The 14644-nt window shown below is 41.7% G+C and overlaps 1 protein-coding gene across 2 annotated transcripts; it reads left to right on the forward strand.

The window, feature by feature from the left end:
- Nucleotides 1–10518: 10518 nt before the first annotated feature.
- Nucleotides 10519–13632, forward strand: LOC306874807 (uncharacterized protein). Of its 2 annotated transcripts, XM_079425071.1 has the most exons (5): nucleotides 10519–10601; nucleotides 10782–11040; nucleotides 11260–11412; nucleotides 11690–11791; nucleotides 12262–13632. In XM_079425071.1, exons 2-5 carry the CDS (start codon nucleotides 10939–10941, stop codon nucleotides 12568–12570), a joined length of 666 nt encoding a protein of 221 aa, XP_079281197.1. In that variant the 5' UTR covers nucleotides 10519–10601; nucleotides 10782–10938; the 3' UTR covers nucleotides 12571–13632. The 2 variants fall into 2 exon arrangements, with proteins under 2 accessions (XP_079281197.1, XP_079281196.1); XM_079425070.1 differs by lacking the exon at nucleotides 10519–10601 and having other exon boundaries at nucleotides 10620–11040.
- Nucleotides 13633–14644: the final 1012 nt, after the last annotated feature.

A 14644-nucleotide genomic window follows, 5' to 3' on the forward strand; every position in this document is an offset into this window, starting at 1 on the left:
ACAAATACAAGACCTGGACGTCCACGGGATACTAAGGGATCAAAATAGAAATCACATAAAATAAAATTAAAGCTTAAATTAAAGCTTAAAGGCTGCACTTCGATTTCATCTTGATCGTTTAATTTTTATTCTATTCTGGTGGCATAAAGAGCCGAAATTATGAAAATTGTGTCAGTGTCCAAATATATATGGACCTAACTGTATGCAACGCTGTACCGAGTGCACTACCGAGCAAGATTACCACATAAGAAAAACCATATACAGAGCTAATTACGTGGTGCAAATGTCAAAATGTATTAGTTGTGCAAAAATAAGTCTTAATTAATGGATAATCTACCCCCGTAATCTAATAATTGTGTGAATATGAATGAAAATGTTAGTTCCCCTTCAGGAACTCGAGCTGCGTCCGAAGACGCTTAGGGAACGCCTTCAGCGTGACCGCGCTTTGAATCATCTGTACAATCAGTCCAATGGAAGGGCGAGGCGTCACGGGCGGGTGACGTCACGACCAGGAAGCTATAAAGGCACGTGCGGCAGAGCCGGCTTCAGCTTTCTATCATTCAGCAAGCGCTCTCTGTCTGTCAGTCCGATATTTGTTTTGTGAGTCTTATTTGGTGTTGTTTGTCAAAATAAAGCACTATGTCCAAGGCCACAAGTAAATCAAAGCATAAGGGCTATCTCGGATCATGCTTCAAGCTGTGTGTTCCTCCCTGCTCTCGCTAAAATCACGAGCGGGGATACACACAGTTTGTGCGTGGTCTGCCTGGGTGCGAAGCATACGGAGTCGACTACTCACACTGTGAGCGGCTTCCGCTATGCACGCTTCGCTCCCGGAGGGCTCTCTTCGAGAAGGGAGCCTTTGCGAGTGTTCCTCACGGTGCTGGCCCCGCGACTGCCGAGGCAGAGCGGCGGCTGCACTCGTGGGGCTCGCACATGGATCAGGTGGAGGGGATGAAGACGGGCGAGCCCCTATCTTCTCCCTTTCCCATCAGATCCAGCGCCCACTCTCTGTGTTCGGAAGCCCGCCCCGCGGTTTCTTCACCCAGAGAGAGGGCTCGACGCTCCGCTTGTCTTCCTCCGAGGAGGTGGACGTGAAAGACGTCGATGAGCTTTTGTAAAGCTGCAGTGTTTGCATAAGCGTATTATGAATGATGACATCATTATATTTGCACTGTCAGCTCTAAGATAAAGGGCTGATTGTGCTTTTCCCCGCCTTAAGATCTCGCGGTTTTGTTCCGCCACTGCTGAGGCATGGGGGCGAGTGAGATCGCGGGGATTGCAACAGGATCTGGGGATGGGTTGTAGACGGGTTCGCCCTATCTCCACCTGCATTCCCCAGATCTAGCACTCTCGCTCAGGGCTGGAAGCCCGCGGTGCGGTTCCTCCCCCTTTGAGTGAGAGCTCGCTGTTGCAGCGCACGTTGCCGAGGCGACCGCGTGCATTACGTCATTCTCATTCTTATTATGAATCCTTTTCATATCAGGCCGTGTTCACTCGTCTGGTTGTCATTCTGCATTTAATTTTATGAGGAATTAAATGCTGTATTTCATCTAACTAGGAGAAGTTAGATGTGTATATATGTATACACATACATATATGTGTATATAGGAGCCTCTTGTGACTTTTCTCGAGTGAGAGCACGATGCTTTACCTTTCTTCCTCTGAGGAGGTTGAGGTGATAAGCAGGGGCTGCTGGGCGGAGCAGCCCCAACCTTGTTCCAGCTCCTCATTTAGGGCGCATCACCTCTCGTACTCCCGATAATATTGGAGTCAGAGTCGTGCTCCCGGGCCAAAGGCTTCTAGCAGAAGGCGGATCTGCGGATCGTCATACATGCTGGATAGTCTTTGGCTAAAACGTCCTACTGCCTATGACCCAGGACTTCTGAGGGCCGGCCCCTCTGGGGAAGTTCGGTGTTCGACACCAGAGGCCAGTCTCGAGAGACTGGTTCCCTCAGTAGGCACCTGGGGGTGAGGGAGCCCCTGCTAAGCATGTCTCATTGGGTCCTGCCTGAGCAGGCTCTGGTTCTATCAGTCTAGTCTTCCTATAAATGATGCGGGTCTGAGGACCGTCGTCACAATAGGAGACTACAGCTGAGGCAGTCCTGATGCTATGGTCCAGGACTCATGAGGGCAGGCCCCTCTGGGGAAGTTCGGCGTACACCGCGGTACACGGTGCCCGTCTTTCCTCAGTGCCCTCGGGAGATCGGTCTGCCAACCCTGCCAGTGTTCCAGGGTGCAGCAGTCTCCAGCGAGCGATTCGCTCAGTTACTTCCGCCCGGAAACATAGTGGAACTGAGAAGCTCGCCACCCCTTCGGGGGTCTCTAGAGCAGCTAGTTCGGCCGTCTCCTGCCAGTGTGCCATTCCAGGACACCGAGCTAGCCACTCTGGGTACACCAGAAGCCAGTCTCGAGAGACTGGTTCCCTTAGTAGACTATTTGGCTATTGCCAAATGTGTCTCCATGGGTCCTGCATACTGTAGAGAGAGGCTACAGAATCCAGTTTGGTTCTCCTCTGCCTCAATTCAATGGGGTGAATCCCACTCAGGTGGGCCCTGAGTAGGCTCTGGTAAGGGAACGAGAAGTAGAGTACTCTCTTGAGGAAGGAGGCCATCGAGGTGGTCCCTCCTCATGAAAGAGAGTCCGGGTTCTACAGCCAGTACCTCATAGTTCCCAAGAAGGATGGAGGATTGCGTCCCATTTTAGATCTGCATCAGTTGAACCGCTCAGTCAGCAGACTGAAGTTCAAGATGCTCAAAACTTTAACAAGGTAAGTATCTCAGATCAAGTCCGAGGACTGGTTTGTCACGTTAGATCTAAAAGACGCATACTTCCACGTCTCCATCCTTCCCACTCTCAGGAAGTCCCTGCGGTTTGCTTTGGGGGGCAAAACTTACCAATATCGGGTTCTTCCCGTTGGCCTTGCACTTTCAGCCCGCACTTTTACATCAACGATTGGTTGATTCTAGCTCAATTGGAGCAGCTGGCGATTCGACATCGAGGTGTCGTTCTCGCGCACTTGAAAGAGCTGGGGTTGAGACTGAACGCCAAGAAAAGTGTGCTTTCTCCAGTACAGAGAACCACTTATCTAGGCGTAGTGTGGGATCCGACCACGATGCAGGCATGCATTCCCCTGCTCGGATTGTGTCGATCCTCACGTCAGTCAAGAGAGTAAAAGAAGGCCAGTCACTCACTGTCAAGCAGTTTCAGAGACTGCTGGGTCTGAGGGCATCTGCATCCAATGTGATACTTTTTGGCCTGCTGTACGTGAGACCCCTACAGTAGTGGCTCAAGACCAAGGGATTTTCCCCGAGGAGAATCCACTTCACATGATCAGGGTCTCTCGACGGTGTGTGAGAGCCCTAGACATGTGGAGGAAACCTTGGTTTTTAAATCAGGGCCCGGTGCTGGGAGCTCTGTGTCGCCAGTTATCGTTAGCAGCGGACGCGTCTCTCACCGGTTGGGGAGCGGTCATGAGTGGCCACCCTGCCCGCGGTCTGTGGAGTGGCCGCCATCTGACATGGCATATCAATTGGCTGAAGATGCTGGCCGTGTTTCGAGCCTCCCAGACCTAAGAGGTCACCACGTGTTGGTGCGCACCGACAACACATCGGTGGTCTCATACACAAACCACCAGGGAGGTCTGCGGTCGCGACCCTTGTACAAGCTGGCGCACCAGATCCTTGTGTGGTCCCAAAGAGCAGTGCACATTCCTGGGCATCTCAATGTGGGAGCAGACGTTCTGTCGATACAGGGGCCGAGGCCCGTGGAATGGATGCTTCACCCCGAGAGTTTTTGGCCAGGTGGACCTGTTTGCGACTATAAAGTCAGCTCAATGTCCCCTCTGGTTCTCTCTGACTCCTCCAGCTCCTCTGGGACTGGATGCTATGGTGCAGACTTGGCCGAGGCTTCGTCTGTATGCTTTTCCCCCTATCGCTCTGCTCCTGGGAGTTCTGGCGAGAGTGCGCCGGGACGAGGTCAGTCTACTACTGGTAGCGCCCTTCTGGCCGGGCCGAGTATGGTTCTCAGACCTGATTTCTCTCCTCGACGGCACTCCATGGGAGATTCCCGTCAGGAGAGATCTCCTCTCACAGGCGGGGGGCACTATCGTCCACCCTCGCCCGGAGCTGTGGGTGTGGCCACTGAGGGGGCACAGCTCATAGCTTCCGGTCTTTCAACCGAGGTTGTCGAGACCATCCTCCAATCCAGAGCTCCCTCAAGGAGGAAACTGTACGCTCTGAAGTGGACACTCTTCACTTCATGGTGCGGAGACCGCCAGCTCAACCCAGTTAACTGCCCGATTTGTACAGTTCTGGAGTTTCTGCAGGCCCGTCTCTCCGCAGGGTTAACCCACTCCACCATGAAGGTGTACATGGCGGCCTACCACGTTCCTGTCTGTGGTCAGTCAGTGGGTAGACACTCCCTAGTTACACATTTCCTGCGCGGTGTGCTGAGGCTTCTGTCCTCCTCCCGACCAGCAGAAGCTTAATTGTATGTGTCCAGTGTGAGCAACTGGACCAACTGCTAGCGTGCTATGGTCCTCCTAAGAGGGGTCTTCCTGCTACTAAGCAGACCCTCAGTAGGTGGATAGTGGATGCTATTAATATTGCCTATGATTCCTCTCAGCTCCCCTCGCCGATGGGAGTCAGAGCTCACTCAACCCGAGGTGTGGCGGCCTCCAAGGCCTTCCTAGCAGGTGTGTCTATGCAGGACATCTGCAACGCTGCTGGATGGTCCACGCCCCTCACTTTTGTAGGGTTTTATAACCTCGACATTCGAGCCGCTCCGGGCTCTTCTGTGAGAGTGTAAGTGTGTGGCACACAACATGTTGAATATTACACAGGCCAGACTTCAGAAACTAAAATTCAGGGCTGGAAATCATAAATCACAGCTAGCAAATTCAGTTGTCGGCAACTCTGACAAAACAATGAGAGCGATAGAAATGGAGGGGCAAAGGCATGGCAATGACAAGGCTAATTTCACCCACAACTGATTGTCAAATGGTGAAGGCACCTTCACATTAAAAATAAAATAAAATAAATAAACTAGAGCAATTCCCAGGCACTTGAGAGGGAATGTGAGGTGTTCAAGCATGAGACAGTTTCACGCTAAAGGCCTTTCCAGTTCAACAAAAACATGCTGTGAGCCAGGAGGAAGAGAGAGACGCTCTGCATTAATAATCTGCCAACAACACACAGGGAAAAGTGTTAGTGTAATTGTCTGTATAGTGTAGTCTAAATAAAAGCTGGTCTAAAATGCTCATAGGCACTATTGAGATGAGTGGGTAAGATTCCCTTAAAGGGATAGTTCACCCAAAAATGAAAATGATGTCATAATTTTCTCACCCTCAAGTATTTACAAACCTGTATAACTTTCTTACTTGACTGAACATGCACTAAACATTAAAGAAGATATTTTGAAGAAAGATGGTAATTAAAGAGTTGCTGGTATAGCTACTGACTTGCATAGTAGGGAGAAAAAAAGTAATAATATATATACATATATATCATTACTTGAAACAAAATAAACTGAACTGAACTAACTGAAATACAAATATTAAACAAAATATTAAATAACTGAATTAACTGAAATATATGAAAAATATGTATTTTTCAGCTTATTGCCAAGGTAACATCTCATTCTCAGTTTCTTTAACTTAAACCTATGTATTAAAATAACTACAATTAAAACTGATAGGCCTATATAATAATAATAATAATAATAATAAAAACTATAGACCTATTTAAAAATGCACAACAAAATTCAATGGAAAAAAAAACCTAAATAATTATAAAACCTTAAGTAGTACCTCAATAATACTAAAATACAACTGGTAGAGGCTAGATGTATGCAATGGGTATGTTAATGTGATTTTAGCATTAAAAAATGCTGCAAACAAATGAACAAACAGATACATATATAAATACATTAAATAAATAAATAGAAAGACAAACTAAGATGTGCTAATGTCTCAAGCAGGGGCTTTTCACATTAACATTTATCGCTTAATAATATTTGGCTTCTAGCAGTAAAATATGGCACAACTTAACGCTGTCATGAATCTGGTCTATGAACTTCTGTTAACTCCCCACCAGAGGTCACTCGCTCACCATATGGACTCTTGCACCACACTAACTGCAGCACGCCACCTCAGACTACAATTCCCATCCATTGCACCGACGACACACAGCTGATTGCACTGATCACACACCCTACATAAACCATGGACTTCCTCTTCCTCTCTGCTGAATATTGTATTGCGTTTATCACTCCCCTAGTGTTAGCTGCCTTGCCGAGCCATTCTGTGTTTTTCTGTTTAGTTCCAGTATTGTTCTGCATTTATAACTCTCCTAGTTTTAGCTGCGATACGGAACCCACTTTGTAGTCACAGTCTTGCCTTGTGTGTTTTTCTAGTGTTTTGATTCTTGCTCGCGTTTCCTGGATTTACCCCTTTGCCTTGCCGTTTGGATTCTGTTTGCACCTCTCTTGGACTACTGCTCGTATACCTGGATTATCTCTCTGCCTTGCCCTGTTGGATATTGTTTGCTGATCGTCGACTCTCGCTAGCCCTAGAATTGCTCTGTGTCTTGCCCGTACCATATCTGTTTGCCGTTCTTTGACCCTGCCTGTTTATTGACTATGTTTATAAATAAAAGCTTGCACTTGGATCCGCACGTCTCGCATCTCGTTCGCCCCATTACAAACGCACTCTCCTCTAAATTGCTGAAAAAGGTCGTTTTACATACCTGCCCAGCTTCATGCTCATCTTAGACCAGCAAACCACCTTAGGCTACTTTAATCTGTTTTGTCAGCTGGGTATGAATAAATACCATCAGTTTAATTTGCAATTCTCAACTAAACAGCAATCTGTTATCATATGCCCCGATATATTAACTCTGAAATCTGGATTCAAAATAACGTTCCATTCCTTCCCCTACTACAGCCTGCCAAGAGATGCCCTTCAGAGGCAAACATGAATTTAGTATTCAGCAACAAGGAAACCACCCATTAGCTGCATACATATTTCCTTTGGGTTCACTCAATGCTTAACATGTCGGGGGAAACCTTAAGTTGTTTATTCACTCCTGCATGTGTCCTCCCGCGATACATTGGGCCTGCCAACGTAACAGTAATGAACTCGCTGCCCCACACAGATAATTAGGCGGCTACCTGTGGAGCCGCTAATGAAGCCGCTAAGTAAAATGGGAGTTGAGAGATTAACAGATTGAGAACAAGCTAAGAACTCAGATGTGACATTTAACTCAAGAAATACATCTTTGAAGTCCATCTCTTCTGCTGGGAATTACATAGATGCTGGTAAAAACAATCATCTTGCGAAGCAAACAGCACTTATACCTGCTAAAAGGACTTGTTAGCGCACAGTTTATCCACGGCTGCCATTTAGTATTCTGTAATTAAAATGCTTTTTGGGAAGTCCAGGTTGATATTTTAGGCTAGTACGTTAGGGCATAAAGTGCCTGACAGCTGTTCGGTTCAGTTAAATGAATACACAGCATGCTATCTAGTGGATTAGAAACTCAACTGGTAGAGTCAAAATGTAACTGCTGTGCTATAACTTTAGCGGTTTCAGCAGAAACTGTGCATCAAAAATAACTCCTGAAGGTTAACCTTAATTAGTGAGTACGTTTACATGGACAACAATATTTCGATTTTAACAAGATTAAGATAATACTCTGATTAAGAATCTACCATGTAAACAGAGATTTTTAATCTGGCTAAACTGATGCTCGAAGTAAACATAAATTAAGATGTGGAGTTTTCCTATTTTATTCACATTATCAAAGTGCAGTATAGACATGACTGTAATCACATTATTACCATCGTGTAGGACTTTTCGCCTCATTTTGCAACAGCATACACACACGGAAGTGATCATTTATTTGATGCCAAACAAAAGAGCATGGCTTCAACGACGCCGTCATCTGTTTGCATGTATAGCATGACAACTAATTGCACTTGAAGCTTTTGTAAAATCAAAAATGAAACACCCAAAACTGTATATGGCATCACAATGGAGACAAACTATATGTTTATACGTAAAACTCTTGAAGGGACGTCGGATGGCGTAGCGTTGCCTGCCATTAATCAATGTATGTACTATAACATTAAAAACAGGAACATGAAAGGAATATTCTAAAAGCAACTCATGTAAACACCTTCATCATAATATTGTCTTATTTAGAATAAGGTAAATTATTAGATTACTGATGTCCATGTAAACGTAGTCGTTTAGTGATACACTAGGTCACATTGTGTCTACATTGGATGAGAGTGGCATAATGTGACACAACAAAATCAAAAAGAACCCATTATAATCCATGTTACTGTCACAACATGACAGTAAACTAATGCCTTCAAAAGTACTCCACATATGTGCGCTACTTCCGACAACAAGACAAGTGCATTTGGAACTTTCACTTCAGTGTGTCTGCCTCTAACTATTACTTTGCTGTTGCAGTCAGTGCGATGCAATGCTATGATATAACCATCGCACCAAGTGTAGACATGGTGCAAGAATCATTGCCAGTGTTATACAAGGAAAATCTTATTGTGTAATCTATTCCATGCTCTTGCGTTACTTCTGACAACAGGACAAATGAATTTGGAAACTACACTATGGTGTGTTCGGTCTCAATTTGCTACTTTACTGTTGCAGTCAGCATGATGCAATGCAACGACCGTCGCTCTCAGTGTAGACACAGTGTCCGAATTACTGCCAGTGGACAAGGACAAGCTACTCATATAAGCTACTCCATGCTCTTGCGCTACTTCCGACAACAGGGCAAATGGATTTGGAACATTCACTTCGTTGTGGCTTCAAGCTCTTACTTCACTAGCCGGGTTTCCATCCAAAGTTGCAACTTTAATTACTTATGCGCAAAATTGGAATAGCGCATAAAACATTTGCAAACAAGCACCGTTTCCATCCAACGATTCAAAGAGAACAAAATCGTCACTTCCTGTAAACTGACATTCCTATAGCCTATCACAAAGAAAACTAGGATAAGCTACTGAATATAATAATTTTCATATATGACACATTACTTGCGCCTCAGAGCGAGTAGACGAAGCTCTGTGAATGCTGCTGTTTGGGAACACAGTCGTGTAAGACAATTATACTGAAATACTTTGATGATAGACTTTGCTCAGGCATTTCAGAACGACCGTAACAACATTTCAGATGCTGTGAAATGAGATCAGTCTGCTGCTAGTCCAGTTATTCCGTCTCATAGTGCAAATCACATGAATTTTTTGATGCGCTTGGAGGAATTTATTCACAAAATGCATTTCCATCTCCCATTATTTGCATTAACCCTTTTTTGAACAAGTCAAAAACCACCTCAAGTGAGCGTAAAAACTTATTTGCGAATTAAGGGATTTTTATTCTAAATTTGGCGTTTACATCACTCGTTTCTCATGCGATACTTCAAAATGTGCATTAAAACAGGGGGATGAAAACCCAGCTACAGTTGCAGTCAGCGCGACCAACAACCAGTGTGGACACAGTGTAAGAATTACTGCCAGCATTGGAAAAGCTGCATATATGATTCAGCTATAGCTATGTTACATTCAAAGTAGAAAAATTAGAGAGCTACCATAAAGTAGCTATTTACACTACAATCTACACAGAAAATGTAGCTGGTTACATTCAAAGCACAGTTAGCACCTTACTACCGAGAAATGTACACTGTAAGAAATGATTCTGTGGTCATATAGATTTCAATTAATGTTTTTGGTTAAAATGTATTCAATATAATTGTGTTTTGGATTTTGAGGCAAATATTTAATTAAATTTAAAATAAAAATGTTTGGAATAAAATCTACCCATTGTAGTTAAATAAAACTTAAGCATTATATTTATCTAATCCCAAATGGAGAGAATATTGAGTGAATTCAAATTAATGTAATCAGGCAAATTTTAATTGAAAAGCACTTCCTGTCAAAGCGCGCCTTTTAAAAAAAAAAAGAAAATAACAAAACAAATGCAGCAGGCTAACGTTACCTAGCCACAAGGCATTTGAAGAGAGTAGGCTACAGACAGTGAATGTTCGTCTTCTTCCACATTGCTCATCTTGCAAAATTAAACTGGTTGACTAAGGTAAGAAAACGTCTTTTGTTATCACTGGGCTAGTGAAGAACGTATGTAGTGGTATATTACAATATAAAATGAGTTATCACAGAAAAAGAGACTCAGCAGCAACACAAAGTTGGCTTCTGTTGAAAGGCTATATAACTAATGTAACGTAGAAAGTTAGTGTGATTTTGCTGCGCTATAATATGAACACAGGATTATACATTTTGTAAGAATTCTTATGTATTGAAGTCAAACTTTTATATTGAAGGATGTGGGTTAGCATTTCCACTAACTTATCATGGTTCCTAGGTCCTTTGCGTGTTAATATCATATCCTCAGTATGTTTTTATGAAATTGCGTTAATAAGTACATTGGGTTTAATTTTAAGGTTCCATTAAGAGAAATATTTGGGGTTATCGCTGGAAGAGCATCTTATATTTCAAGACGGCACTTGACGCACTTCCGTTGGCTTTTCTTCCCGTGTGTGGAGCTCGTCTTCCCGAGGCAGGTAACGTAACTTCTCACTGTTGTTTCACTGTTTTGTTGCAATTTGCAAATGTGAAGGTAACTTAGCTAATAGGCAGAATAGTATTAAATACAAGATGGCCAACTACAGAACCAAGTTAAGAGGCTTTGGTATTCCAGATGTTACATGCAATGCTCTAAAACATAAATGCTCTGCTGACAGGAAGTCTGCCAAAAATTTGAAAAAGGCAAAAAGAGCAGAGGTCAATTATCTGCCACCCTACCCAGCTGGTGAAAATGAGCAGAGCTTGGAGAAAGTAAGGGAAGAGCTGGTCACAGAGTCAAAAAAGAAGAACAACGAAAATGTAGTCAAAGATCAAATGAGCAAAACATTTGCCCTCAGACGGCATGAAATCATCAATCTGTGTCCAACTGTTCGAGCCATGAAGGACCGCTGGCCTGCCCTTTTTGACCCTTATCAAGTAAGTTGGAATTTGTAATTCCAGTTAAGAAATAATGAAAATGTGAAACTGACGACCCTGTATGGGATTGCTTCCAAATAATTTTGTCAAATTGACTTCAAGATGTAAAAAAAATACTCTTACTTTGGTATTGAATGTTAGACAATTTATATGAAAGAGGTTTAAGAGGCTAAGAACTGATGTGATACCTTTGTCTCTTTTGTTGCCTTTGTGTTTCAGATCAATGCAGAATTTCAAAGAACAACTACTGTACTTCTGGAACCGAAATTTATGTCTGCGTTAGACCGTCACACTCCCAAGCTACTGACGCTATTTCGTGCCAAAGGTGGAGCACTTGGAAGAAGACTGGAGATCATAATGGAACTGCTGCAGGTACAGTAATTTTCCAAATTAGAAGTAGCTTTGTTCCATAAGATTTCCAAATTATATGAATAAGGACATCAATCTGAAAGATAGACCATTGTCCTCCAGAGCTGCTGCCCTATTTTAGAAAAGGAAAAACTAATAACAGCTCATGCCTGTAAGATGCTGTGTTTTGTTTTGTTTTGTTTTTTTGTTTTACAAATTGATCAGAGGCAAGGCAATTTTATTTGTATTTGTTTATTTAGTTTTTAGTGATTGACTTATCAGTTGTTGCATTTCTCCCCAGGACTCAGTGCACTCTTCGATTGAGAGGACCAGAGAGGTTGTTCTTCGGTGTCTTATAGAATACCTTGGAGAACAAGGGGGACATCTTATCAAAGAATTAAACGTAGGTGAACTTAATTTACATTAACTTAATTCAAGGACCATATTTCCTTAAATCCTCAAGTAGGTGCATGATCTAGATATGTGACCTTTGTTTTTTGTAGTATCTTTTTTTTAATAGCTTCAGTGCTTCTTGTCTAAATCTCTGAACTCCACTAGAGGGATGAAGATACTGTACATAGAGAACTATAGAAAAATATAGAAAATATAGAAAATAGAAAATAGTAGAACAGCATAAATCCCTCATTACAATGGAAGAAGATTTGTAGACTACAAAACATCAAAATAGAGAAGAAAACAAAACAAAGAACAATTTGAACCCAAGGCCTGCGAGAAAATAAAATTAAAATTAAAAAAATAAAATAGATTTATAAGCTATGAAAACAATAATGAATGTATTTTATAGTAATGTGAAATGCTTGCAATATATTTCTGACAGTTTTATACTAAGACAATAACAATTTCATGTTGCAGGACACTGAGAACTTGGAGGAACTTGAACGGGTCATAATGGCCATTACTGTGACCCCAAAGCCTGGAGCTTCTACAAGCAACAGCCCAAAGAACATTGGGATCATCATAGAGGGTGTGGAAGTCATCACAGGACTTGGAGATATTGCAAGGGCTTGCTCTCTCCTCCTTGGCTTGACCTACGCGCTGAATCTCGATTATCCCAGACAGCTGAAGTACACATTTGAGGTGTTCCAAAAACTTTTCTTGGAACTGAATGATTCAAAGCTTTCAAACAAAGTCCAGTCCCTCAAGAGCAAACTTCAGGCTTGAAATGAGACTGTATTACAGTGCAGACTTTTGTGCTACACAATGTCCATCTTCTACAGAGCTTGAGAATTGCACATTTAAAAGTGCCATGTTTGTAAGTTGGCACTGATTTGTCCCACAAATGTCGAGACATTTCGATTGTTGTAAGTTCAAAGTACAAATGTATTTTTCTTGTTCAATTTGCATTTTTATGATTTGTTTTGGCACATGCCATTATGGAGTATTTTTCTTTAAGATCAATATTGCTCTTTTTTTAAAATAGCTGAAGTTAGCATTTTGTCCTTTTCATAGTTCTGGTTTTAAATGCGTGAGCAAACTTCTGGCTTGAAAATGAGACTGTAGTTGCAGTGTACATGTTTAGCTACACAATGTTTAGCTTCTAGAGCTTGGGAATTGCACATCTGAAAGTGCTATGTTTGTAAGTTAGCACTAATTTGGACTCTTATCCCACGAATATCTGTGAGATTTCTAGTTACGAAAGGTACGAAATGTTTTTTACTCCGTACAAATTACACTTTTCTGCTTTTGTTTTGATACATGCACCTCTGGAGGATTTTTCTTTAAGATCATTATTGACCCAATTTAGTGGCTAAGTGAGGTGAGAGAGCATGGAAACAGGTTTATGGACACATCACCATTATGTAATATGGATTTTATTTTTGTTTTTACAAAATATTTTGAAGTTAGCATTCTGTCCTTTTCAAATATCTGGTTTGAAATGCAAGATCCAACTTCTGGCTTGAAATGAGACTGTGGTTACAGTGTACAATGATGTGCTACACTGTGTTGAAAGCACAAAAGTGAATTGTTAATAAAATTCTTATTTGAGTATTTAAGTTCTGTACTTTCTGGGCCATATTATTCATGAGAAAGGAATGTTTAGATTTAATTAATTGCATTGATTAAATTTAAATCAATGTGCAGATTAATGTAGATGATGATTACTCAATTATGATATGTAGAATTAAATTAATTTTTATTAGTACTATTTACACATTAGGGAGTTTCTTTCAAATCAAATCAATATTTTTGTTTAGGTTTTAATTAATTCTGTACTGTTTTCTATTCAAATCTACTCATATTAAATGGATAACTATTAAGGGTCTCATTTAATTAATATTTACTCAATACCAAACCTTGTGAAATTTAATTAATAATATTGCTTGTAATCTGTTGCCTCATTTTTATTAATTAGATATGGTGTATCTTTTCTTACAGTGTACTTAAACTTCTATTTCTGATGAATTCTGACTTATTCCGACAACAGGACAAATGGGGTTGGATCGTTTGCTTTGGCGTGTTCAGTTTAGACAGCCTCAACCTGTTGAACCACTTTTGTAGACATGGTAGAAATATTTAGAAATATTTACTAAGCTAGGCTTAAAGCTACCCTAAAGTAGCAAGTTGCTCCATAATATACACAGAAAAATTAGAAAAATAGACATTAATAAATCAAAATAGGGATGTTAACACCTATTAAAAAACATTATGGTGATTTTGGGGGATACAGTCTTTTAAGCTGGACCAGTAAGCAACCACTTGGCAACTACCCAGGGGTGCGCTTCTTAAAAGCATTGTAAGCAAACTATGATCGCAAGTTCCATCATTACAAGCATTAAACAATTCAATGTTTCCTGAAATCATAGTTTAAATAAACTTTCGCTAACAGTGTATCTTGGAACTACAGCTATCAACCTGTGGTTAGAAGTTTAGTTTCTTGTGAGTAAGACATGTGGACTTGTACTAGATGACATAAGAAGGGATACGCGACTGAATCAAGCACCCAACTGTTCAATATTTTGTTGAACCAATGTGGGTTGAATGATGAATGAGCGACAAATTTACTACATTTTCAGAACTAGCGAGTTCATTTCTCAAATTATTAATCATGCTATAGTAGTTAAGCAGCTAGTAATGTTGGCGTATGAGAAAAACACCCCTGAAGAACTTGGCAACCATCTTAAACATCTCAGCATTGTAGCATCTGTTCTTGAGAATAAGTAAGACTCTAGTTCTAGCTATTGACATTGGCCAAGTCCACAGTGCAAAACATTCTTGAAGCAAAACCAGTTAAGAA

Source organism: Barbus barbus, assembly GCF_936440315.1.
Source record: "Barbus barbus genome assembly, chromosome: 9".
Classification (NCBI taxonomy): domain Eukaryota; kingdom Metazoa; phylum Chordata; class Actinopteri; order Cypriniformes; family Cyprinidae; genus Barbus; species Barbus barbus.

Coding starts and splice junctions, on each gene's coding strand:
- LOC306874807 (XM_079425070.1), top strand. CDS start 10,696: ATGGCCAACTACAGAACCAAGTTAAGAGGCTTTGGTATTCCAGATGTT. Junction 11,041..11,259: donor CCCTTTTTGACCCTTATCAA/GTAAGTTGGAAT, acceptor TTTGTGTTTCAG/ATCAATGCAGAATTTCAAAG. Junction 11,792..12,261: donor ATCTTATCAAAGAATTAAAC/GTAGGTGAACTT, acceptor TTCATGTTGCAG/GACACTGAGAACTTGGAGGA.